Source organism: Scardinius erythrophthalmus (assembly GCF_964197995.2).
Source record: "Scardinius erythrophthalmus genome assembly, contig: HAP1_SCAFFOLD_199, whole genome shotgun sequence".
NCBI classification, from domain to species: Eukaryota; Metazoa; Chordata; class Actinopteri; order Cypriniformes; family Leuciscidae; genus Scardinius; species Scardinius erythrophthalmus.
In genome coordinates this window covers 63497-90575 of record NW_028296412.1, presented here as the reverse complement: position 1 = coordinate 90575, position 27079 = coordinate 63497, and the positions used below count along the sequence as shown (strand labels likewise).

At 38.9% G+C, this 27079-nt stretch overlaps 1 protein-coding gene across 2 annotated transcripts; it reads right to left on the bottom strand.

Moving 5' to 3' along the window:
- Positions 1–241: 241 nt before the first annotated feature.
- On the bottom strand, positions 242–12266 carry LOC308686355 (2-hydroxyacyl-CoA lyase 1-like). Of its 2 annotated transcripts, none has more exons than XM_081394761.1 (17): positions 12133–12266; positions 10940–11044; positions 10795–10835; positions 10632–10712; positions 10461–10533; positions 9894–9971; positions 9547–9641; positions 9286–9398; positions 9072–9207; positions 8888–8993; positions 7510–7593; positions 6849–6950; positions 6605–6759; positions 5462–5620; positions 5208–5315; positions 4511–4697; positions 242–1949 (listed from the first exon to the last, which is right to left on the bottom strand). In XM_081394761.1, exons 1-17 carry the CDS (start codon positions 12181–12183, stop codon positions 1917–1919), a joined length of 1707 nt encoding a protein of 568 aa, XP_081250887.1. In that variant the 5' UTR covers positions 12184–12266; the 3' UTR covers positions 242–1916. The 2 variants fall into 2 exon arrangements, with proteins under 2 accessions (XP_081250887.1, XP_081250888.1); XM_081394762.1 differs by having other exon boundaries at positions 250–1949; positions 10968–11044.
- Positions 12267–27079: the final 14813 nt, after the last annotated feature.

The window sequence follows — 27079 nt, the reverse complement described above, 5'->3', positions numbered from 1 at the left end:
TCGCCCTCCCTCTCGGTGTCCTTTTTTTTTTTTTTCTCTCTCTCTTCAGGACTTATCGACCACCACTGCTCACAATTTATTGGCGCCTTTACTTTCCCTCAGAATTAATGACAGAGCAATTATGAAGAGGGCCGTTTAAAAGCCTGATGGGACATGCAGTCTGTAAACGCCTGCAATCAGACAAAGTGCAGAACCAAGGAGACAGACAGGCAGGGAGATGGAGAGAAAGACAGGCAGAGATGGCTTCTTATGAATCGCATTTTAATTTTACAACAAAATCTTTCAAAGAACATCAAATTACAGTACATTCACTGTTTCTTATTAGAAAAATATTTTTAAATCACTATATTTTTTATACAATAACAATGTACATAAGGCCATTTTTGTTAATGCACAATAATTAACACAATTATAAGGCTTTTATAATGTGAGCATTCTCACCTTTACACATTTGGCTGTGAAAATTGTTGCTGTAAAACTGTTGGGAACATTTCCACAATGTGGAATTGTGAAAATGGCGTGATCTGCCAAGGCCAAGGAAGAGAAGCTCTCTCACTCTGTGATAAAGCACCACATTAATGATACCTTATGAAAGAGCACAAGACGAGGACAGGAAGACCTCAATTACACAGATACTGAGATGAGCTTGAACGGAAGCCCTCAGGAGCAGTGCACACAACACTGACCTGAGATCAGAGGTTAAAATACTCAAAATATACAGTGGGAATTAAAATAATTAACTGAAAAAGTCAAATAACATTATCAAACAGATAGTATTAACTAGCAAAATGTCCCTTAATTTGTTCTTTGACATTGTTATTTAGCCTTTTTTCTTCAAAATTAAAAGTTCACCTAAAAATTCTGTCATCATTTACTCACCCTCATGTCATTGCAAATTTGTAAGACTTTCTTTCCTCTGTGGAACAAAAAATATATATATTTTGAAGAATCTTCCCACTGCTCTTTTATAGCTATGAAAAGGAATAAAACAATGCGGGCTAGATGCAAGACATGAATATTATATGTGAATAATGACTTAAAAGTCAGCTTATTCCTCACATAAAGCTGTAGAATAACTTTAGAAGACTTACACAAATCATATGAATCACATACGAGTTTCACAGACACGGTCACTATAAAGTGCTGAAGGGATGACGTATTTTTTGTATGCCAACCTGGAATGTAGCATCCCTCAACAATAAGTCAATAGGATTTTTTCATTGGCTTTTGGATTATTGCAGACAATATGCTTTGTGAACAACAAAAGTTTATGATTCTTACGTTTCGCACATCAACATTTTGAAGACTAAATACAATCAGCAGCAATAAAAAGCTAAATTTAGGTTTTAAATGGACTACACCACAGCCACATGACTTCAACTTCACCATCACCAAACACAAAGCTATTTAAAATCTACAAGGTGGAAAGTTGTAGAGTTAAAATATAGTTTACAAGAGCATGAGTATAGAGTGAGAGCACGAGTGAGGTATATGTTGTAGAATATAATGTGAAAATATCTTGAGCTTGTTTTAACCACAGACCTTATTTCAGACATTTAAAAACTACTTCAGAACGATGGAACTCATTTCTTGGGTTGTATAGAAAGAGCTGCTGGAAAATCTTCAAAAATCTAATTTAGGGTTCTACAAGAAACATAAAATCAATCAGATTTGGAACGACATGAGGTAAATTATTACAGAATTTTTCATTTTTGTGTGAACTATGTCTTTTAAGTATTTAAAGAAAGCACTGGATTCTATGGAAATTCATTTCAGTCAGAAGAGACTAAGATTATTTAAAATTATACATTTGCTTCTTTTTATAGGAAACGGTGCCACCTACAGTAAATCAATAAATTGACCAAAATGTAGTGTAAGATGCAGTGTGATCCGACATCCGATACCTCTGTCAGCTTTTAAAGATTTGACCGTGTCAGCCAGGGAAACTCCTAGGAGGTAAACACAGTCTCATTATGATATAAACATTAAAGACAACAAAGGTTTACACATGAATAAACTCCATTGAAGTCGACCCTGTTTACTTCTAAATGCTTCTGTAACACTAGAAAGTTTCCATTCATCGTTGGGGAAGCCCTTTTGAGTGTTGGTGTGAAAGAGTTTCAGTGTTCCAGCTCGCTATGACACTCAATCCTTCAATACGTCTGCGTGTGGTTGCCAGGATACAACCAGCACAACAAAGAGGGTCACAACTTTCAATAATGGGGCCTCATAACTTTCAAGGTCAGATATGTTTACGGTGTGTGTATATGAGAGAGGGAGAGGTATATATATATATATATATATATATATATATATATATATATATATATATATATGTATATATATATATATATATATATATATATATATATATATGGAGTGTGTAAGGCCCCGATCACACCTTCAGGTTTGAAAACGCGAGGCACACAGCACTTCCCCGATCACACAGCAAGAGCAGTGCGCTGCGTTTTTTATGAGGCAACCACCGAAACAGCTGTCCTGTCAGTCATGTAAATGTCAAAGCAGGCTTTTACTAACTTTATTTACTTTCCGTTAACATTGTGGTAGTTGGTTCGTGAAGTCGTTAAGGTCCTGGTAACCCGCGAGAGTACCACAAGTTTACCCTCCACCTTCGCACTCTCTCCGGACGTTCAAAGCTACTGTAGCTTTACAGCGGGGAAGGCCCGCCTCTCCATTCATTCGATTGGACAGTGGAAAAAAAACGCGATGACATTGGGCGCTTTTTCCGCTCGGAGTTGCTTTTTTTTTCAACTGCAAAAACGCACGCGAGGCGCAGCAGGCGGTAAATGCAAGGGGGTAATCTTTCAGAAAAAACTAAAGCTTCCCTGGTGGCCGCCATTGATTAGCAGACCATCACCTGCTGTTAGCAATCCATTGACTCCCATTCATTTTGGCGTCACTTTGACGGCGAATAACTTCACGTCTGAGGCGTTTAAAGACGCCATTTGTCCATTATTTATTTCTAAAGAAACACGAAAATGTATAAAAGGCTCCATTACCTTGTATCTTACGTTATGGCCCCGTAGAAGCAGTTTTTGTAAAACTAGGCAAACGATTGCGTCATAACTACGCGACTCTCTGTCGCACAGTAGAGAAATTACCGTATAGACAGGAGGAGAAGCTCGCGGGCAATCGGGGGGACGTGGAGGCAAAATGACAAAGTAATTAATCAGAATACTTCCTAGCTCATGGACAGCTCATACTCACGCTCTCCGTCTCTGCAAGTTTCGGAAGGGAATGATTCAGATTTCTCTTGGCACAGCTACTAGAAGACAGACGGGTTGCTCACGTTACATCTACGTCGTCAAGCTCAGTTTGAGTCTGCGGAGTACGCTCAGCCATCAGGAAGTGAGTGCTTCTAATTGACTTCACTTTTCCCCGTTGAATCCAATGGGGTCTCTGTGTCCATTTCTTATACTGTCTATGCGTAAATTGCGAGGCGCCTGGGGCGCATACAGCGCACAGAACACTCCCTGCCATAGGAAAACAATTGAAAAAAAGCGCCTCTCACTGCAAAAAACGCGTAACGTTAGGTGTGATCGGGGCCTTAGTGTTGAAATTTAAGGTTACACAGGCCTTGTCATGGCATGCTTAACTGGCATGCTGTACTTCAAAGGTCCAACAACACCACGCTACTCAATTGCCAATAACTAAGATTCTGTGTTTTTCCTGTGTAAGAATATACAACTGAGTTGTGTTTTATTGTTATACTATGGGGCTGTTAAATGCTTGAAACTGATTGGTTGACAAATGTTCTAAGCTGTGCAATTATTTTCAGGGAAACGCACGGCTAAAGTAGATAGCAACTTAAAAGCTACATGACATTTCTCAGTAGCAAGGTAATAACGGCGCTGTTTTTGAAGCAGATAAACTTAGTTTCTCTAATAGTAGAGATGCTACTGCCGAACACTGTTGAGACACGCACAGACTCGGGTAATTTATGCTTAATCTCGCTCTCTCTTAAACAACATCAAATTGATCTAATTATTGATAATTGCCTTGTATATCGTTTAATACAAATTTTCCCCAAACCTTCAATCCTCCCAAAATAGACTTTAGTCGTAATTAATATTTGAAGCTTTGTCTAATTCTAATGCTCTGTAATGTGACATGTTTGTATTGTATTCTTGCAGTTCTGTAATAAAATAAGGTGATCAGACTCTGAAGAATTGCACATTCACATTCAGTGCGGCTTGCACGCTCCCCTTTCAATCAGGAAATATTTGACTCCTTTTTTATTTGTTTCACAATACTCAATTAATGATTGTAAACTGAGGAGGGTGTCTTTAGAAGTATCTGTTCTGAATTTGACACAAATCACAACAATCCCGTACTATGGGCACAGCCATTAATACAGGTTGCAGCAGAGGTTCCTCTTTTCTTAATGATATTCCAACTGATTTAACTAAAATGTAAGACTGCGTGTGTGTGTGTGTGTGTGTGTGTGTGTGTGTGTGTGTGTGTGTGTGTGTGTGTGTGTGTGCAGTACCTGTTGTTTGCGGTCTGAGGCCGGGTCTATAAGTACGTTGATGAGGCTGGGCATCTCTGTGTTTTTCAGACTCTCCTGTAGTGCACTGCGGAGTTCTTCCACCGTTCGAACCAGATACCCCCGACCCCTAAACGCAGTCATCACCTGCTCGTACCGTGCCTCTGGTAGCAGGGTCACTGGAGGAGCACTAAGACACACACAGGTCAGTATTATAGTCAGCGTTTGATACCAGCTGACTTCAATAGAAATTAAGCCTACTGACGCCTATCTGTTACACTAAATTAAATTCCTTTTTAACAATTAACTTATTGACTATATTTATTTGTACAATTTACAGGCATCTTACAATTCAGACTTTTTTTCTAGCAATTGTGAGTTTATATCTCACAGTTCTGCCTTTTTTCTCAGAATTGTCAAATATAGAGTCATAAAGTCTGAATTGGCAAGATATACAGTAAAGTCGCAAAACTTACATTACCGTCTATTGTCAAAAATGAGAAACAAAACAAGCCATTGAAGCATTATCTTCATTTCTAATTTGTAGTTTGTTTTAACAATTTTTTTCTTTTGCACTGCGCTAAAGTGTAGATACTGTAAATTTATATGATATAATAAAATATTTACTTTCGGTCCATGGATTTCAGTTTCAGGCACCTCTGCTTTAGAACCCAGAACTTCCCTTAGGCTCAATACTCACATGGTGGTCATGTCTCCCATCTTTTCCATCTCTTTCCATGTTTCTGGATCCACTCCACTGTAGATGCCATTGTTGTTTATTACTATGATGATGATGGGTAGCTTATACCTATTCAGAATTAAAAGTAGTTATAATGAGGCAGAGCAAATAGAACCATTATAAAAAGTATGCACACCGCACAAACGTCCTGAAGGTGGAGCTCTATGTCTAAGATAAATAATGATTAGACTGATGCATCATGATGTGTAATTCACCTGCACATGGTCTCCACCTCCATGCCAGAGAAACCGAAAGCGCTGTCTCCCTCTACACACACCACTCTCTGAGCGCTCTTCTGCGTCTGCTCCAAAACTGCTGCGGCAATGGCAAAGCCTGGACCCACCCCCATAGTGCCAAACGTGCCTGCATCTAACCTGTACAAGACATTTAGATTACTGCTCTGGACAACATTACAGTAGAACTCAACATTTAATAGAGCTACCAACACTACGGTACATTCTTTAAATTTCCTTCCCAGTAAAAGGCCAAAGCAAATAAGCCTAACTTATAGGAGTCAATATGTCATACAGCTGAAATGAAAATTTTGTTATTCCTGTGATCTAAACATCACAAAAGTTGTTGTCTCATGATCAAAACATAATAAAAGATGTTTTTTACGATCAAAATATATCTTTTTTTATATAAACAACAAATTTTCTCATTATCTAAATATAGCAAACGTTTTATGTGTGTGTGGGATCAAAGCAGTGTTTTTCTCATGATTTAAACAACAAAAGTTGTTTGTTATGATGCAAACAAATCCGGTTCTCATGATCTAAACATAACAAATTCTGTTTTTGTGATCTAAAATAACAAAAGTTGTTTTCTTATGTTAGTTATCTAAACTTTAGTTGTTTTTGTGATCTAATCAACAAATGTTCTCATTATCTAAAAAAAAAAATGTCTTAACGTAAACATAACAAATGTTGTTTTTTTGTGATCTAAACATAACAAAAGTTATTTTCTCATGATGTACACATAACACAAGTTTTCACGTAATAAGTAATCTAAAAAAATAACAAAAGTGGTTTTCTTTTAACCTCAACATAAAAGGTAGCTTTCTTGTGATCTCAACTTTCTCACAGCAGAAAAAAATCTGAATGTCGTCCTCTATTTCTCTCATCACACACAAACCATTTCCTATTTGAAATGTCACATCAGAGCTAGCTTAAAATTTGCCATGGTCATGACAATCAGAGCACATCATTTTTTCTGTCCCCTGTTTAAGAATGTTGACATTTTAATTCATAAAGAATGATTCACGGTTCAAGCTGAACCAATTCCAGGTCTGGATCTGGACAGCTAAACAGTGAATACTGATCTAGGGATAAAAAAGGGAGAATATGATCTTTTGTCACCTGTGTCGCGGGAGGTAATTGAGCAGCATGGTACGGCCGATGTCCATCGTGTTCGCTCCCTCGCTCACTATGATGCAGTCTTTGGGCAGGAGCTCAGAAATGTGGTGGAACGCTGTGTAGTAGTTCATGGGCAGAGTGGACTGGAGAGCAAGGGTCTGTGGGACACAACAATGGTTCATCTAATTCTAAAAATGCTAAATTCACAGTTGACATGTTTACAGAAAGCAAGCTCACACAAGCTCACCTTTGATATCTGAGCATTGGCAGTCATTTTGTCCCTCAGTGTTGCCCACCATTGTGAATCAGAAGGAAATCTCCAGGACTCTGACCTTACAGTCTCCAACAGCTTTAAACCAAGTAGAAAACAAGATTTAAGGGGCCATTTCATGGTTAACATGATTTTCCATAAGTTTTCCACCCTATTAAACTGCAAAATGAGCAAATTAACATGTAGCCATCCATTTATACCTATCAACACTGATTCCAAATTCTGATTCCTCATTTCACAGGCAAAGACGTAAGCCAATAAAAACAGGTATAGAAAAACTGCCATTTTAATTGAGAAAATAAATTAAATGATGCATTTTTGCTAAAAACATTTGTGTAACATTATAAGTCGAACTAAAAGGAAATAAATGCTACAAAACATACTGTATTTCATAGGGATATTGGGAATCTATAGAACATATACTTTTAGAAAAAAAATAGCCATTTAAAAAAGGTTCTAATATATATCTTTGAGATACTAATATGGTACAAAGGAGTACCTTTTGAAAGGGTACCACCTCAGTGACAGCTTTTGTACCTTTTTTTCTGAGAGTGTAGATTGTCATGATGCAGATAAGGGTGCAAAACCAAAAAGCATTGCATTTATGTAAGATAACTCAGGTGATACTGTGGTTTACCTGGCTGACCACAGCCCGTATGTCTCCAAGCAGAGCAGATGCAGCTCTCACATTATTACTCAACTCCTCCGCACATAGATCCACCTAAACAAATTCACAATAAACTGAAGATCATTTAGTCATTTTAAAGACTCCCTGTTGTGCAAATTAAGTTTTTAATGTTGTTTATATATTTATATGTGGTGTTTTTAATATGCTTTAAGATGTTCGAAGCGTTTCTAAAGATGCTGGTTTCTAAAAATGCAGATGGCAACTGCCTGACTCTAAATAGCGAACGGGAACGTGGTTTGTGTAACATTAGCAACACATTATTAGCTGTTTTATAATGTAGTCAAGCCAAAGGCTAATCATATAAATTACCGTTATGTGTCCGACGTTGTAGAGAGCGGTACATAAAATTCATTACCATTCTGATACATCGCCTTGTAGACGACCCTGTATAATTTGTTCTCATGAATCAGTTTCTGGTTCAAACATGGCTGAATTAAACCAATATTTCCACTTGCTATTGTGTAGCGTTTACTACAGTTGGCAGAATGGATCAGGGAGTTCCGCTTATATACAATGAAGCAAGGCTGTAGAGTTACATTCAAGCTATTTTAAAGGGATTGTTCAGCCAAAAATTTAAATTCTGTCATTAATTACTCACCATCAAGTCGTTCCAAACCTGTGAGACATTCGTTCATCTTCGGAACACATATTAAGATCTTTTTAATAAAATCTGACAGCTTTCTGTCCCTCCATTGACAGCCTACACAACTACCACTTCCAAGCCCCAGAAAGGTAGTAAAGACATCATTAAAGTAATCCATGTGACTCCAGTGGTTTAGGCTCAATTTCATGAAGCGATGCGAGTACTGTTTGCTAAAAAAAACCCATAATTTACCACTTTATTCACAAAATATGAATCTCCAACAAACGAGAGCACCACAACGTATGCATGTTGTTTTAGATTAATATTGGTGGTATTAATAAAAGTGGTAAATTATGTATTTTTTTAGTAAACAGTACTCGCATCGCTTCATAAAACTGAGGTTAAACCACTGGAGTCACATGGATTAATTTAATAATGTCTTTACCACCTTTCTGAGGGCTTGAAAGTGGTAGTTACGTAGATTGTCAAGATAAACGAATGTCTTACGGGTTTAGAACGACATGAGGGTGAGTGATTAATGACATAATTTTCATTTTTGGGTGAACTAACCCTTTAAGGCATGACAAAATTATTTTCACAGGAAAAAAAAAACATTTAAATATGTCATTTTGATTATCAAAGGCAAGTTTTAAGGGATACAATTATTGACTGCACTGCAGGTGGACTTTAAAGTCTTTACGCCGATGTTGCAGCAACTTACTGAGTCTCCAGGCTGCAACTAACCTGAATGATCTTCACATGAGGACTGAATCTTGGTGGAAAACCAAAGTGCAGGATCCAGTTGAGTCTGGCACCCAGCAACACTACAACATCAGCCTGCAATAGAGCTCTAGAACAGAGAGAGATGGGCATCACATCAGTCGGTTCCATTAAAAAGAGATTTTGTAAAGATCATTCACACACATACCTGGATCTGGCTGCAGCAACACAGTTGGAGTGGTCATCCGGCAGTACTCCTTTCCCCATAGGTGTGGGAAGGAAGGGGATTCCAGTGACCTCCACCAGCTCCCTGATCTCCTTCTCCGCCCTGGCATACGCCGCACCTGCGCCAGATCACAGCTCAACACTGCATGCCTTGAAGATGCTCAAACACCTGGGTCATTCAGTTCTATTCTGTTCACCTTTGCCCACGATGATCAGAGGCCTCTGAGCCGCTTTGAGGAGCCTGACAGCCTGTGTGATCTCCCTGCTGTCAGCCTGACTCACAGGAGGAGCAGGACAACAGGAAACAAACCTAAGGAAAAATGAAGAACGTGCATACAAGCAATGCAATTGTGCATATTTCAAGATGCAAAAGAAAAAACATCAATAAGTGATCATCACATCATAAACTAGTTAGTCCCCATTGCTATGATTAATCTTCAAGTCTGCATAAAGCTCACCTGACACTGGTCCGGTCTATTTTGGCGTTCACCATGTCTCCAGCTATGTCTATGTAACAAGCTCCTGGGCGGCCATAAATGCTGCTCCTTACAGCCTAAACAACACAAACAGAACATTGTAAATTGTATATTTCGCCTACATTAGGAGCATTTAATTTCAGGAACCAATTAAATGTTTGACAAACATAGGGCAGTGCTAAAAACGCAAATTTCAAAAATGTATATCTGCTAAAATGTATATAAACTTTTTTGTTATATCATATAGATGGCCTCAAAGCTGACAGGCATGGACAACAAGCAACAAAACTTGAATTTTTGATTTCATGGGGTCTTAAAACACAATTTACTTTTTCAACTACAGCTGGTATCATCTCAAGGCTGCTTGGTCGAGCAGAAAACTTGCTATACAGACGACAAGCTTCAACCTGATGAGAAACAAGAAAAAGAATATCACAGGTTAAAGAGACACAAGAAAATAAATACAAATGATATGTTAAGCACATGAAGAGTTCAGATGCAAAAGCCTCTAAGTGCCATCTGAAATTTTCTTCTAGAATGATCATTTTTATCAAGCTTGTATATTTAAGTTCAGTAATTTCACTTAAATGGCAATGAAAATGACCTATTAATTGTCATTTAAGTGAAATTACTGAACTTAAATATATGAGCTTGATAAAAATGATCATTCTAGAAGAAAATTTCAGATGGCACTTAGAGGCTTTTGCATCTGAACTCTTCATATATATATATATATGAGATGAATCACTAAATATTTGAATCTACTGATTGAACGTTTCATTTATCAGTCACCAAATGCTGTTTATTTGTTGCTTAATGTATCAAATCAGTAAAACTGATACCAGAGATACAGAGGCTATTTTGTACTAAAGCCAAACATTTCCTATCGACCCTACTTGAGGGAACTCCTGAAATGCTCCTGTGGTTTCTTGGTTCCTATCAGATGAGCCGCCGATGACAATGACAGGCCTGTGATTTCAAACAAGAGAAGAAAAGTAAAAAAATGGCCCATTTGAGGTCAATTCCCTTTCATTTTAAGTGAATTCAGCAGTGTGGGAGTTCGCTACCAGCAGTTCGTGTTAGCATTGGCCATTCCTCCGAGAGCATGAATCAGCCCAGGTCCAGACACCACCAGGCACACAGCTGGCCTAAGGAAAGGAAATGATATTTCAGCAAAACAGCATGAGAAAAAACAAGTAAAAAAAAAAAAAAGACCTGACATATTCATACCATCCTGTCAAATACCCGATAGCAGACGCAGCATAGCAGGCCTGTTAGGTGAGAGAAGATACATGGAAACACACACCCAGATGGTCTTCATTGTAATGAAAGCAGGACACATTTGAAATGACAGTGGAAAGAGAGACTGTCTTACTGCTTGTTCATTGCGCATGCCCACGTACTTGATGCCCGCTGTTTGGGCGGCCATGGCCACCTCGATGATGGGCACGCCAACGATGCCAAACATGTACTCCACATTCTGCAGATGGAGTTAAATATAAGAAAAGACATACCTAATAGACATACTAATATGTTAAATACTCGTTGTAATATTAAAAGTATTTCTAGTAATCCAAGCCACAATAAAAGAAGCAGTACATTTAGGCCAGAGGTTTTCACTGTGGAAAAGTTTAGAGAACAACAGTGTACATTTTAAAATAAAATAAAAAATAAATAATAAAAATAAGATTATATGAACAAACAAACAACTAACCTACCTTGATTAAAATATTATGAACAAACAAACAACTAACTAACCTACCTTGATTAAAATATTATGAACAAACAAACAACTAACTAACCTACCTTGATTAAAATATCAAATATTAAAATAAATAAAATTTGATTTAAATAAATACATAATAAGCATATACATTTGATTAATATATATAGAAATAATTAATAAAAATAATTAACAAAAGTAATTGATTAAAATTAAAGAAAAAATAGTAATAAATCTGATTAAAATGAAATTATTTAACTAAATAAGTAAATAAATAAAACGGATTTAAAAGAATAAATGATACATCTAACACATCTCATTATATTTTTTTATTCAATTGTTTTAATATTTAATTAATTTTTCACAGTATTAATGGGGCGTTCTATACATGAAAATATATATCTGCCTTTTATTTTTTTAGATAATCTTATTTTGGGTCTGTGACATCTAAAAGTTTGAAGCCCCTGATTCAGGCGACATATTTAGTCAAGTTGTTAGAGATTTCTTTATTGTTCTTTCTTTCTTTTTTTATCTAATAATTTTTTTGACCATAATGTGAAATACACACAATTTCATCTCCATGCCCTATTTAGTGTTTTGATCACACGTTTATTGACAGCTCTATTGCGCATGCGCGGAACCTTTGACACACTGTCCAAGTTCAATAGTACAGCAGGCGATTCTTTGCACGAATGTTGCAATGGAAAAACAACAACTCTGCAAGTAAAATACACGTTAATGACTAGGTTTTGACAAAGGTTTTGATTAGATAGCCTACTTAGATTATTTCATTTAAATATACAGGAGAAACTTAGAGAAAACACACCCGGCAACACAACACAGACCTGAGATTTGAGCGCCTCAGCGATCAGCTGAGCTCCAGTAACTTCATCCATAATCAACTTCACAACAGACTCATTTCACTCATATAACGTTACAGATATCAAACTGCTCTTCTGTCCTGCTGCTCTTCTTCTGTGGTTTGTGCTGTGTAGTTGCAATAAAATGAAAGTGCATGTCTCCACCTACTGGATAACCCGGACGTGTCACTCTCACATTTGTGACAAAGGCTGGTCTCCTTGTGTGTGTGTGTGTGTGTGTGTGTGTGTGTGTGTGTGTGTGTTTTAAGAAGCAACAACATAGTTAAATTTGGTTAAATGGTAACTCATTTAGCCTTCTTTCAAATTTTACACATCAATATGAAATTTCAACTGAAAATCATTCCTGAGAGTATTAGAAACCTTCTAGATTGTGTTCATTACATGTAATTAAAACTCACATCTTTCAATATTCACAGTAATCCTCAATATTTATTCAAATTAATTTATAAAATGATATAATTATGTTGAAAATCTCATATTCCACAGTTGCTATTTTCATTCCACTGTTTCCATTCTCATACTAATTTTGTAACCAAATAAAATAAACCAGGACGATTTAAACTTACAGAGGAATGATCATGAAGTCTTTATTATAAACACAATATATGACATGCTTTGCTTTTATCAACTAGTTTGTAACTTTTTAAAACATTTATAACATGAAAAATATTTAATTGATCATTTATGTATGAGAAATGAAACGTAGCGAAGATTGGTTAAGCAAGAGTTCAAATTTTACTGTACAAAACATCATGACTTGAACAATTCTCTAACTATTAGACCAAATGATTTGCATGATAGACATTGAGAAACTAAAAATGAAATCTTCAGGCTAAACATCATAAATGTCATTGTGAAGAAAGAGGCTGTACTTGTCGTAACCAGTTTTTTCCGTATTGCTGTTTTTGTTGACCTTCACATCCGTTTTCCTGCCCATCGCTTGAGCTTCGCTCTCTCTGCCTTCAAGATACGACTGCAGGATCCGGAAAAACTGACAACATATTACGAGAACATGAATTTAAAATGCAGTAAATGTCATTTAAATATTTTTACAAGAATAAATTAAGCTAAAAAAAGAGAGGTCTGACTGTAATAATAATACAAATAAATAATAATAGGCCTACACATATTATACAGATATGTCCATAAGGACACTCTTAGAAAAAAGGTTGTATGTATATAACCTTAAAGAGTTATATCCGTTTAAACATGAAAGTATTATTTAATAATTTAAGACATTTCTCCTATGGCATAAAGGGTTCTTTAAAATTTAGTCAATTTTTGTAAACCGGTAAAGCTGTAAAAGTGACAAATGTGAACAGATGTGAATTGTACAGTGCTATGCATAAGTTTAGACACCCATACTAAAGTTGACTAAAAAGAGGAATAAAAAATCATCTTTTGGAAACTGAACTTAATGCCTTAATTAAAAAATTAGGAAAAAATCCAACCTTTAAGGACAACAATTTTCTTTGTGAATGAATAATGTATCGTAAATAAATAAATGTCCTTCTTTAAAATACAGGGTGCATAAGTTTGGACACCCCTGTGTTAAATTCCCATAGAGACAGGCAGATTTTTTTTTTTTTTTTTTAAGGATACTATGCATCCTGATAAAGTTCCCTTGGCCTTTGGAATTAAAATAGCCCCACATCATCACATAGCCTTCACCATACCTAGAGATTGGCATGGTTTTATTTCAGTTAGCCTAATAGCTAGTTTGATTTGCATTGAGAGATGATCTTATGGAAAGTACCTCATGCCAATCTCTAGGTATGGTGAAGGCTATGTGATGATGTGGTGCTATTTTAATTCCAAAGGCCAAGGGAACTTTATCAGGATGCATAGTATCCTAAAAAAAAATTCTGCCTGCCTCTATGGGAATTTAACATAGGGGTGTCCAAACTTATGCACCCTGTATTTTAAGGAAGAACATTTATTTATTTACGATACATTATTCATTCACAAAGAAAATTGTTGTCCTTAAAGGTTGAAAATTAAATTAAGGCATTGAGTTCAGTTTCCAAAAGATGATTTTTTTTTCCCCTCTTTTTAGTCAACTTTAGTATGGGTGTCTAAACTTATGCATAGCACTGTATCCCTTTGCAATAAAAATACAAATAAAATCAAAATTGTTTTGAGTAAACGCAACCGGAGTGTAGCATGAATTCTGGTTGAAAAACGTCATTTTTAACTTTTGTGCCAAGTTTGAATTTTTATCACAAAACGTTTCTAAGACTTCAACCACCTTTTAAGCACATGAAAAATATTCCTATATAAAAAATTCACATATAACTCCCACATTTGCAGCAAGAGTCTTTGAGTGAAGAACAGAGCAGTTTGACTCACCAGGGTCCTGGTCTGTGGGTTGCTCAGAGACTTCCACTCTTCATGTGAGAGGTCCGACTCCACAGAGATCATCAGCAGTGTCATCAGAGCCAACACTTTCAACCTAGACGCAAAACACAACAGACAGAGACATTCAATCCCAGCATGAAACCACATCTTCAACATCTAACCAAAAGGACTCACATGTTTGCAGTGCCCGTGAATGCAGTTTGCTGTTAGCTTGCCTCTGTTGCTCAAAAGCGCACTGACCTTGCTTTTATACACAGCCATACATGAACAATTCGCACCTTCTGGCAAATTGGCATTTCTTTTTTACTCAAAGAATATCTGGATGGACCTTGAGTGCCATAATTGATATAATTAACTTACCTTATAGCGTCATCATGGCTCCCTTAGAGACATACAACTCAGAATAGCCTCTTATAATTATGGTATTTATGGGTTTAACCTTTAAAGGGGCATGACGAATGTAAAAGACTACCGGACATATGAATGAAATCGAATGGGAAATATTTTAATGAATATGGTTGAGGACGAATGTTGACAACCAATTATTATTTTACGCTAACAACCAGTAGTGTGAAGGCTCAAAGGAAGACTTCACTTCTGGAAGCAATTTTTGAGTTTTATATTCCACTGAGAATGATTATAAAACAGCGCCTGAGTAACGTCTAGTTCTTTTACAAAAAATAAAACTAAAATTCTGCTGCTGTTTCCTGGATAAACGATATGTGCTATTCTGCTTCTCTATGGGTCTTTATCTTTCCTGGACAATATTTATCACTTTTTCTGATATTAAAATTACACAAGATTGTCACTTGTAGTGGTGTAAGTTTTGTCCAAATATTTCTAGAGCTCATTTTTTTTTTCATTATTGTTGGGGGAGTTTCAATCTTGGTCAAGGTCTGTACAAAAGACCTTTGGTAACACTTTATTTCAGTGGTCCACTTTAGACATTCTACTTACTATAAGTACCTTTGCAACTACATGTCAATTTATTCTACTAACCCGAACCCGAACCTGACAGTCTACAGTCTGCTAATACTCTAATTAGAGTTAGCTGACATGTTAGTGATTGTATTGACCTTTCAAGAACCCTTTGAAGCAGTAGGAGCATTAACTCAAAGGACACTTGGTCACTTGTGGTGTTGGGTTGTTTCATTAAAATGTTTTCTCATATAATATATTATAAAATATTCTATAGTAAAATTCAGCAATAAGCCCTGCAAAGCCGTTGTTTTACAGTGGATTTAGAACAGCTAAGGGGCGTTGTTAGGGGCGTTGCTAAAAACCCCTTAGCTGTTCTAAATCCACTGTAAAACAACGGCTTCAAGGGCTTTTTTTTTTTTTTGCTTTTATAAAACAGTTACTCCATAAAAATATTCATTTTAATATTTATTTTATTAATAAAATTAACACCAGCAACAAAAAATATAACGTAATAACACATTTGTTCCTCCGCCAAGCAATGTAGTTCCAAAGAGGTTACTAAGCAACACATGCAGCAACAAAGAATCACAAACGGCAGTTGCGCAGTAATACTAATGTAATGCGGTCAGTCACGGTGTATGTTTGTTGAGAACGCGGCTCAACCAATCAGAATCAAAGACTGGAACTATCCGTTTTGTAATTAATCATATATAGTGGCGCCCACAACAGCATTGCAAATAAAAACTAACTATTCGCTAGTTTGTAACAAACTATTCGACTGTAACGCTACCATTTGTTCTTAAAGGCACAATATGTAACTTTTTTGCTTTAAAAATAGCAAAAATCACTATATCTATATTATATATTTTTTTTAGTTGAGTACTTACATTATCCCGACTGTTTCCAACATTAATTCGAAGACACGTCCCGTTTCTTTAATTCCGTTTTGTCGCCGTCAATGGCGTCATATCCGCGTTGTCCCTGGTTTCCTCGTGCTGCCATAGCAACCAGAGCAGTCTGATAGTAACCAAAGCGACAGACGTGGACAAATGTGTAGTTCGCAATGTCTATTTGCACGCTGTTGTTGTTGTTTCGTTCAAACATTATGGACCATGGCAAGCAGACTTTGGATAAAAAAGGAGAATCAATATCAGCGCGGTGTTTTTGAGATGCCAAGAGCTCCCATAGACAGTATATAAACGAGAGCTCCACGTCCGAGACTTCGACCGCTCTACATGTACTTTATTAAACAGGTGAGCACATTTACATAAAACTAATCAATGTTTTATAGTTCAACAATGATAAAATGTCAGAATATGATCTGTATGTTATTCTAATGTTGATCTAGCTTATTGCTAGTCTCATACAGACAAACTAACACATACATTTCAACACACTCAAATGCAGTTTAGTGTGCTAGTGTAATGTTAGACCAAGTGAAACAGCGCTGCGTTACCTCACAAGTTTAATTTGTCTAATAAACTGACCTGTGAGTAGTAATTCTGCGTGTAGGCTAGTTAGGAATGAAATGTGCATATTCCTTTTATATCCGCGGGACTCGCGTCGCGTGTGGAGCTGATAGCTGTCTCTTAGCAATCCCGAACTGCTTCATATCAGTCATGATAAAAGCATCAATGTATTCTGTCATCCATAAACATTATTAGATCGGTCGGCTTGACGTTGACGACAAGATCCATAATTCTTAGCAAATGTTGCGTCATCAATCTACGCCTTTGTTATTGTAAATAGGTTAGCGACCCCTAGTGGCGAAAAATCCCATACTGTCTGTTTAAGGCAGAACGTAGCTAGTAGGTCATAAGCTCTCCGTAAAGTAATGCATAGTTGCATAATATGTTTAGATGTCCATAATATGTCCGCTTATATTTTTAGCGCGCCAGGCCACTGCTCACACGTCGTGGAGCAAACGTAGGTGTTTTTGTTAATCCTGTCGACATTTAGTTGTGAATGGGGTCTCCCACGCTGCTAGATCCACGCCCTGCATTTCTCCCCTTGGGTTTTAGGTTTCGGGAAGGGAAAAAATTCCACCCACCCGTCCAAACTTTTAGGATACCGGGTATTGCACAACGCTTCGGCATGTTTCCCTCGCTCGAAGCTTGGCAGACCTCACGCACCTAGTTACGGTTGCTAAGCCACGATTTGCCCTTTGGCGGTTTTCGGGCGTGGCTTAGTGAAGGGTCTGTCAGGTAAATTATTGATACAGTTCATTCAGTCTACTATTTTATTCCAACTGTTACTCCTGATCGGAGGCTTCTGTAAATATTTAGTTTACGTAAAGTAATGTTTCATATAAGTTTAATTGTCGAATGCAAAAATATTTAGTATATAGTGTGTAAGTTGTAACTTTCCATTTACATCAGAACTATAAGTTGTAACATACGCACAGGTGGTGCAAGCGGCCCCAGTACCTTGTCATTTCAGTCCAGACCATGTAATAACTCTGATATTACTGTTATTACACTAAAGTGTTCATAAGTGCCACACAACCAACTTAGTTTTTATTAACATTAAAGGTTTATTTCAAATAAAAAAAAAAGATTAAAAAAAATCCTTGTTTTGTGACAACAGAATTTACTGAGGAAGAATCCATGTAAAATAGTTGTAAAATGTCCAATTCAATCACTTTGCTGAAACTTAAGTTGTGGTGTGTTCTAGTCACACTACACACAAGGAAGTGCTGATACAAAGGCTTTAATCAAATTGCAGGAGATAACAGAAGAATTAAAACACACTCTACTAAATAAAGACAATACAGGACAAAAACTCAAACTGACTAACTCAAACTGAGGGCTTATACACATTTACATTCACATTTATTCATTTAGCAGACGCTTTTATCCAAAGCGACTTACAAATGAAAACAATAGAAGCAGTTAAACTAACCGTAGGACAACAAAATGGAAGTGCTATGACCCTTCTCAGTTTAATCTAATGCAGTACATGTTAATTTTTTACATTTTAAAAAAATAGAATAGAAGAGAAGAGAAAGTGTTAGCATAACTGGATCAAGTGCTGTCGAAAAAGATGCGTCTTCAGCCGTTTCATGAAAGTGGCTACGGACTCAGCAGCTCTGGTTGAGTTAGGCAGATCATTCCACCAGCAGGGAACAGTCATGGTAAAGGTCCGAGAAAGACATTTTGTGCCTCTTTGAGATGGGACCACAAGATGTTGTTCGCTTGCAGAGCGCAAGTTTCTGGATGGTACACAATTCTGAAGTAATGAGTTTACTTCACTTAATAAGTAAAAGGGAGCAGAGCCAGTGGTTGTTCTGTAGGCAAACGTCAGTGACTTGAATTTGATGTGAGCGGCAACTGGCAACCAGTGCAATTTTGTGAGGAGAGGAGTGACATGTGCTCTCTTCGGCTCGTTAAAGACCACTCTGGCTGCAGCATTCTGGATCAGTTGCAGAGATTTGACAGTGCAAGCTGGAAGACCAGCCAGGAGAGCATTACAATAGTCCAGTCTGGATAGAACGAGCGCTTGGACAAGGAGTTGTGTAGCATGCTCTGATAGGAAGGGCCTGATCCTCCTAATGTTGTACAAGGCAAATCTACATGACTGGGCAGTTCTAGCAATGTGGTCTCTGAAGTTCAATTGATCATCAATTACAACTCCAAGGTTCCTGGCTGACCTTGATGGAGTTATGGATGACGAGCCTAGCTGAATGGTGAAGTTGTGATGAAGTGTTGGGTTGGACGGGACCACAAGTAGCTCTGTCTTCATAAGGTTGAAGGTGGTGGTCCTTCAGCCAGAAATGTCTGTCAGGCAGGCTGAGATACGATCAGATACTGTCGGATCGTCAGGCTGGAATGAGAGGTAGAGTGGTGTGTCATCAGTGTAGCAGTGATAGGAAAAAAACATGTTTCTGAATCACAGATCCTAGTGATGTCATGTAGATGGAGAAGAGAAGTAGTCCAAGCATTGAGCTCTGAGGCATTCCAGTAGCTAGATATTGGGTCTTAGACACCAAACCCCTTCACGACACCCTATAGGACCTACCTGAGAGATAAGACTTGAACCATTGGAGTGCTGTTCCCGAGATGCCCTTCATCTTTAGGATTGACAGGAGGATCTGGTGGTTAACTGTGTCAAAGGCAGCCGACAGATCCAGCAGGATGAGAACTGAGGATTTGGAAGCTGCTCTTGCCAGTCTCAGAGCTTCAATTACTGAGAGCAGGGCAGTCTCAGTTGAGTGTCCGCTTTTGAAACCAGACTGATTGTTTTCCAAGAGGTTGTTCTGTGTAAGGAAGGAAGAGATCTGGTTGAAAACAACTTGTTCAAGTGTTTTCACGACGAATGGAAGAGATATCGGTCTGTAATTTTCCATATGTGCTGGATTTAGAGTGGGTTTCTTAAGCAGTGGGGTTACCTGAGCCTGCTTAAATGCTGTGGGAAAGGTACCAGTGTGAAGAGAGGTGTTTATGATGTGCGAGTGGGTACAACTGAGGATGAAATGGCTTGAAGTAGGTTAGTGGGAATAGGATCAAGCAGACAGGTGGTAGGGCGATTGGAAAGGAGGAGTTTGGAGACTTCTGCCTCTGAAAGTAGAGAGAAGGAGGGTAGAATGTGTGTGTTAGCTGGTAAAATGTGTGTGTCAGTTTGTGGATTGGTAAATTGTCCGCTGATGGTTGTTTTATTTATGAAGAATGTGGCAAAATCGTCAGCTGTTAGGGTTGATGAAGGAGGAGGAGGGTTGATGAAGGAGGAGGAAGGTTGAGAAGAGGAGAAGGTTTTGAAAAGCATGCAAGAGTCAGAGGAATTGTTAATTTTGTTGTGATAGTAAGTCATTTTAGCAGTAGAGATATTAGCAGAGAAGGAAGAGAGGAGGGATTGATAAAGACCAAGGTCAGTAGGATCTTTCGATTTGCGCCACTTCCTCTCTGCACCCCTGAGTTTAGAACGATGTTCACGGAGAGCATCAGATAACCGGGGGCAGAGGTTTCACCAAAAGGTGACTTGTGGAGGAGTGCGTGTTGTGTTCTGGGGCAGGTTGAGGTTGAGAGTGAGGAGGAAGTGATCTCAGGTGTGCAGTGGAGTGACCAGTGTATGGTCAGTGGAGCAGTAGCGCGTGTAAATAAGATCCAATTTGTTACCTGATTTGTGAGTAGCCGTAGATACTCGTTTGAGGTCGAATGAGGCAAGCAGAGTGTGGAAATCAGCAGCCTGAGGTTTTTCTAGGTGGTTGTTGAAGTCTCTAAGAACTATAAGAGGAGTACCATCCTCAGGGAAGGATGAGAGTAGCACATCAAGCTCCTCCAAGAAGCTGCCAAGCTTACCTGGGGGATGATATACAACTACAAAATGGATTTTAATAGGGCTAGTGATGGTAATTGAATGTGATTCAAATGAGCTGTTGTCACACAGAGGTGGTAAATGATCAAATTTCCAATCGTTTGAGATGAGCAGACCAGTACCTCCACCTCAGTCGGGCGGGGGGGGGGGGGGGGGGGGGGTGAGAAAGTGAAGCTAGTGGAGAGGGCAGCCGGTGTGGCAGTGTCCTCTGGTCTGATCCAGGTCACAGTCAGGGCCAGTAGGCTGAGACCCGAATGACTAGAAATAGATGTAATGAAATCAGCTTTGTTTACAGGGGACTGGCAATTCCAGAGACCAATAGGAAAAGAGACTATAGTACTATAAGACACCGGAAAGGTACGCAGGTTGTTAGGATTGTACTGCCTCCGACGTGTGATATTTGATTTACTTATGTTAGTAATAATAGGGATTTGAAAACACAGTGTAAGAGAGCTCTCAAACAGAAAGATCATATGAAAAGTTGTGTAGAAGAGAAAGGAAACAACAAGAGAATTAGGGTGTACTCACACTAGGCACGGTTGCCATGAACCGGGCCCGAGTACGATTGTCCCCCCTCCCCACTCCCCCTCTGGCCTGCACTCACATAGGGGTTTCAGCATTCGTGCCGGAGCACGCTTACGTCATTATGGTGCAACGGTTTTAGGATTAACAGGAAGAGCGGCGCTCTCACTGAACACAATGGAGTCCATTGCTCTGTTTATTTTGTGGATAATTTTGAGTCGTTTGGTCCACAGCCCTCTCACAGCCTGTTGTTAAACAGATCTATCGCCTTTGTGGCACGAAAATTTTCACGTAATCGTGCTGCTCGTATGAGGAGGTTTGCAAGGTACCAGCTGAAGTGCAGCAAGGACTTTGCAGCTTTGATTACGGACTACAGTTCCCGACGTCACGCGTCCTGTTCCGTGCTCCAGCACGGTTAGCGCTCACACTGCATGCGAACCGTGCCCGAGTCCAACTGAACCGTGCTCTGGCCCACCTCTTCCAAGCGGGCCAGGGCCGGCTAATCGAGCCGCGCCCGGGCACGGTTCGGAGCACTCACACTAGTCAAACGAACCGCGCTTTGGTGGTCAAACGCACTCGGGCACGGTTCAAACTGGCTAGTGTGAGTACACCCTTAAATAAACAACAAGAAATTGATACTCAAGTGCTTTGTCAGTGTCCTTGCTCGGTGGAGTCACACAGGTAGAGTCATTGGTCTTTACACTCTTTGGTCTTCACACAAGGGCTGCTGCGGTGCACTAACCTATTTTATACGCGCCTAATACCTCGTTATTGAATACAGCAGGCCACGCCCTACTATTTAGCCATGGGAAACTCAAAAGTCACAACACACAAACAAATGCCACGTGGGCACGTGTTTTACCAGAGTAAAACACAGTAAAGACATTCGCAGACTGATGTTCTCTCCTGTTGTTCGACTGCTTCTTCTAACAATTACTAGCAGATGGGTAGAATAAATACTTTAACTGGCTTTAGCCACGCCCTACTATTTAGCCAAGCGGACACAAACAAATGCCACGTGGGCGCGCATTTTACCAGAGTAAAACACAGTAAAGAAAAAAAAGTTTCCTAGCAACAAAGAACCGCGCTAAAATCTACTGGGAAAAGTAAACACTCACAGACTGATGTTCTCTCATACATGATGATCATACTGTACTTACATGATGATGCAATAAAACAAGTGTTGATTGTAAATGTAATTAGCAGAATAAATATATGTTATTATCAGATTGACAGTTCCAAATACATGTTACAGGACAGATAACACCAGATAATTACACCAAGAACGATAACTATAACAATAAAGATAGTTCTAAAAATATACAATCAGTCTTGGGTGGCACAGAAATCTTCATTATTTCTATATCAAAATGAGTTTGACTTTAAAGAACTGAATGTTTTAGTGCCTACAACTTAATTGTAATTGAGACAGTTTTTGTGTTATTCCTCATCTACAGGCATATTATTACACCAGATAATTACACCAAGAACGATAGCACAATAGAACGATAACTATAACAATAAAGATAGTTCTAAAAATATACAATCAGTCTTGGGTGGCACAGAAACCTCATTATTTCTATATCAAAATGAGTTTGACTTTAAAGAACTTCATTATTTCTATATCAAAATGAGTTTGACTATAAAGAACTGAATGTTTTAGTGCCTACAACCTAATTGTAATTGAGACAGTTTTTGTGTTATTCCTCATCTCCAGGCATATTATTAGAAAAGAAGTTTACACTATAGCTAAAGTTCAACTTGCTCAGCCAGATGGTTCTGGTTCTCAAAACTCCCAATAGCTTGCTCTCCATTATTGCATCCTCATGGATGAGACATCCAGATGACTACATAGTTCAAAGATTAGTCAACAATTCAAGGCACTTGAGTAAACTGTTTTTAGAAAAATATAAAAAGCCATCAACCTTCATTAGTCAACCTTCATTTAATTTTATATAATCAATAAACTCTTCATTGAGTTAGACTTTCAGGTCTGTTTCAAAAACTTGCAACTAAAAAATTTAATGTTTAACTTATTTAATCATGTTGTAATAACTCTTTCACAATCTTGTATATCTACTTTTCGCCGTTCACTGTTGATCTACTCAAGCTCCCTCGGCACCTGAACCATTTCCGCGGTCGTTTGACTCGCGCCTGGCACTGAGGCGAAGTTAGAGTGTGTGTCTAAAAAGTCTCTCATTTGTTGTACTCATAAACAGACGGTTCTATGTTTAAATAAACTCAATTCTTGTCAAGAAAAAAATAGAAACAGCGATTGTGAGCGGGGTGGCCAAGCTTAGGTCAATGGTGTCCACAACCAGCCCCTAGCTACAACCTGAATCTATAACGATAACAACACAGAGAAACGATATCACTGGAATCACTTACAGAACAATTTGGTGTGGACACTAATATAGTTATCCTTAGAGTTATCGTTCTTGGTGTGAACGGGCTTTGGAGCTTTGGGCTATGTAGACCATAGAGGTGAGAACAGATTGTAGTCTAGGTAATAATTGGTGTCTTGAATGATGGCACTGTCCAAATTATAGCAGCAGCTGTGGTTGATGTTGTCAGTGTCCTCATTCTCCCTAAGCAATGGAGCTTTTATCTTTCCTGGAAACAGCAGACTGGGGCAGCGAGGTGTTGAAGTTGTCAGTGACAACAGCAGCTAGTTATTCAGCTGCACACATTGTAATGACATATGATGACGGACTGTTAGTGATGAGTGGGTTGCGTTGCTTTCACTGTTCTACAGATTGAACTGCCTCCGACGTGTGATATTTGATTTACGTATGTTAGTAATAATTTAGAGGTCTGCTACCCGACCCGAGCCCGACGGGTCCCGAAAAATGTGCGGGTTTCGGGTCGGGTTCGGGTTAATGTTTTATGAACAGCCTCGGGTTCGGGTCGGGTTCGGGTTTGTAAGAAAAAATAAATAGGCTATATATAGTTTGCGTGCCGCCGTGTGCTTTGCCTGCTTTCTGTGTTGTGGTGACCGGCACGCGCGAGAAAGAAAGTAGCCTACATGCGTGCGCAGATGTGCAATGTGAGTCCAGAGTAACCATTTTTTACCAGAGTAAAACACAGTAAATCAAACAGTTTCCTAGCAACAAAGAACCGCGCGAAAATCTACTGGGAAAAAGTAACGTAAACACTCACAGACTGATGTTCTCTCCTGTTGTTCGACTGCTTCTTCTAACAAGTACTAGCAGATGGGTAGAATAAATACTTTAACTGGCTTTGGCCACGCCCTACTGTTTAGCCAAGCGAAACTCAAAAGTCACGACACACAAACAAATGCCACGCGGGAACGCGTTTTACCAGAGTAAAACACAGTAAATAAAACAAAGTTTCCTAGCAACAAAGAACCGCGCTAAAATCTACTGGGAAAGGTAAACACTCACAGACTGATGTTCTCTCCTGTTGTTCGACTGCTTCTTCCATACACAAACTAAGGAGCTAACTAACAAGGCACACCTGAACTGAGGAACCTAATCAGTGGCTATGGTGGCTGAACTAATAGAACAAACTGTAAAGCTAACTAGAAACAAAACACAATGAAAACCAAATTAAAACAGAACATACATGTGGCACCTACATTGACCTGTTGAAGAAACAAACATAATCATGTTGGTCTAAGTGCTTCTTAGACTAAATCAAAAGACATGTCTTTCTGTCGTTTTGAAATACAGTATAAAAGGATTTCAAAGGACCTAGAAAACATAGGTGCTCTCTGTAGAAACTTGGGCACAGATGCTCCCTGTGGTGACCTTTTTTCTGCCTCCACTGCTCCATAGTCTTCAGTGTTGCGTCTGAATACAGGGCCTTCTAAGATGCATCACTCAAGATGAAGGATGAGGTGAGGTTCCCCTTCTTAGAACTGGTATGCAAAGGTGCTCCCTGTGTAGACCCAGAAGACATGGGTGCTCCCTGTTTCTTCTTCTGCCTCCACTGCTTTGTGGTCTTCAGTGTTGCATCTGAGAAGCCTGAGTGCAGGGACTGAGCCTTCTCAGATGCATCACTGAAGACCAGGGATGTCAGGCATGAAGTTCCTCTGCCTCCACTGTTTCCCACCACAACCCTGAGGTGAGGTCCCCATACTCAGGCTCCTTAAGAGATGGGGCGTGAAACCTCCATTACTGCCCACCACCGCCCTGCAGCGAGGGCGACGGTGAGGTCATCTGAGAGTTCAGGAGATAAGGACTCCCCTCCATTCTCAGGAAAACTGGTGGGCATGGTTGACATACGCATATTGATTTTGGAATTTATGATGAACGATGATCTAAAGAACACAGACAGAATGCACGATTCGGCGCGATTGGGCATGTACAGTCGTTAAGTTTGTCCCCGGCTTAAGAGGCAAAAGCTAAAGACCCCATAGCCTCTGAGACGGGTGCTGCTGCAGCAGAAGCCTCCAAGCTGCTTCTCTTCAGGGAGCCTAAAATATCCCACCCCTTGACAGGTGCCTTTGTAACGATAGAATCAATATTATTTGCTTCACTTGTCAGTGGTTATAATGTTGTGGGAACTTGTGGCTGATTGATTGAGATAAACTGTCTGAACTCTACTGCACCTTGTCCAGACAGGAAAGTCAAAAGCAGCACGTGTTGACCCTTCATGAACCCTTTGAAATGACAGATAATTGAATAACACATTGAAAGGTAATTTTGTAAAAAAATTGTCATAATTCAAACAATTCCCTCTAATTCAAATAATTCTCTATGACCTGTACATGGTTTTCTTAGAGGCCATATTATGTCCTTTTACAGTTTTGTTTTTGGGGTCTACTAGAATAGGTTTTCATGCATGAATGTTCAAAAAATACATTATTTTATCAACTTCTACCAGTCTGTAACCATTTTTCGATCCTGTCTCTATGAAGTCCCTCATGAAAAGCGCAATGTAATCCGATTGGTCAGCCTCTTTGAGCGCGTTTCGGAAATGTCACATCCTTACCATAACCGTGAGTTTCACATGGCTACAACAACACACTATTAATGCAAGTTTTAACCAGGCCTCCACCCCTTTTTTGCTTAAACAAGAAATATTGTGATGCGAATATTCCCAGAAGGAAACTCAAGACTACAATTGAGGCGTTTCAGGGAGATGAGAAACAGTGCTGAGCCGGACTGATATATACCCCTTTTCCACCAAAAAAGAACTGGTTCGGAACTGGTGCTGGTTCAAAGTTGGTTCAACTTGCGAACTTGTTTGTTTTTCCACTGACTAGAGAGCCCAGCAAACGATGTCATTACGTCACTGTGTACGTTGCCATACGTCTTAGCTTTCCCAGAAACGCTTGCACCAACTTCAAGCATAACAATTACATCGTCTTTCTGCAAATGTTTCTCCTGGCTTTGCGATCCTATATTGGGGTCAGAAGACGACGTTTAGGACACATTTGTGCTGCTCGTCTGGTTTACTATAGACGGAGGTTACGTTCGAGAAGAAGTTCGACAATATCCCCGCTCCCAGCCCCCGACGTAAGCATGATGTGGTAAAAAAACGGTTCTAGTCCAGCAAAGAGTTGGTGCCGCTTTGGAAACAATTTTCCTGGCCGAGAACCGGTTCTTTGGCTGTCGAAACACAAAGAACTGGTTCGCGGGTAGGCACCGGCTCCGAACCAGCACCAGCACTGCCTTGGTGGAAAAGGGGTAATAGAGAACAACAAAGAATAACACTTTGGAGTGGACATCTAACTTTGCAGTCCTTTTTCATGGTCACACAACATTACACAATAACTGATAACGTAAAAAAAACATAATAGGTCCTCTTTAAATGTTTGACAAGAAAAAATATT

Excerpts from the sequence above, each read along its gene's own strand:
- LOC308686355 (XM_081394761.1), bottom strand. The coding sequence starts at position 12,183 with ATGGATGAAGTTACTGGAGCTCAGCTGATCGCTGAGGCGCTCAAATCT. Across the intron at positions 10,713-10,794 it reads ATCGGGTATTTGACAGGATG|GCCAGCTGTGTGCCTGGTGG; the intron begins GTATGAATATGT and ends TCCTTTCCTTAG. Across the intron at positions 6,760-6,848 it reads CCAATGCTCAGATATCAAAG|ACCCTTGCTCTCCAGTCCAC; the intron begins GTGAGCTTGTGT and ends TGTGTCCCACAG.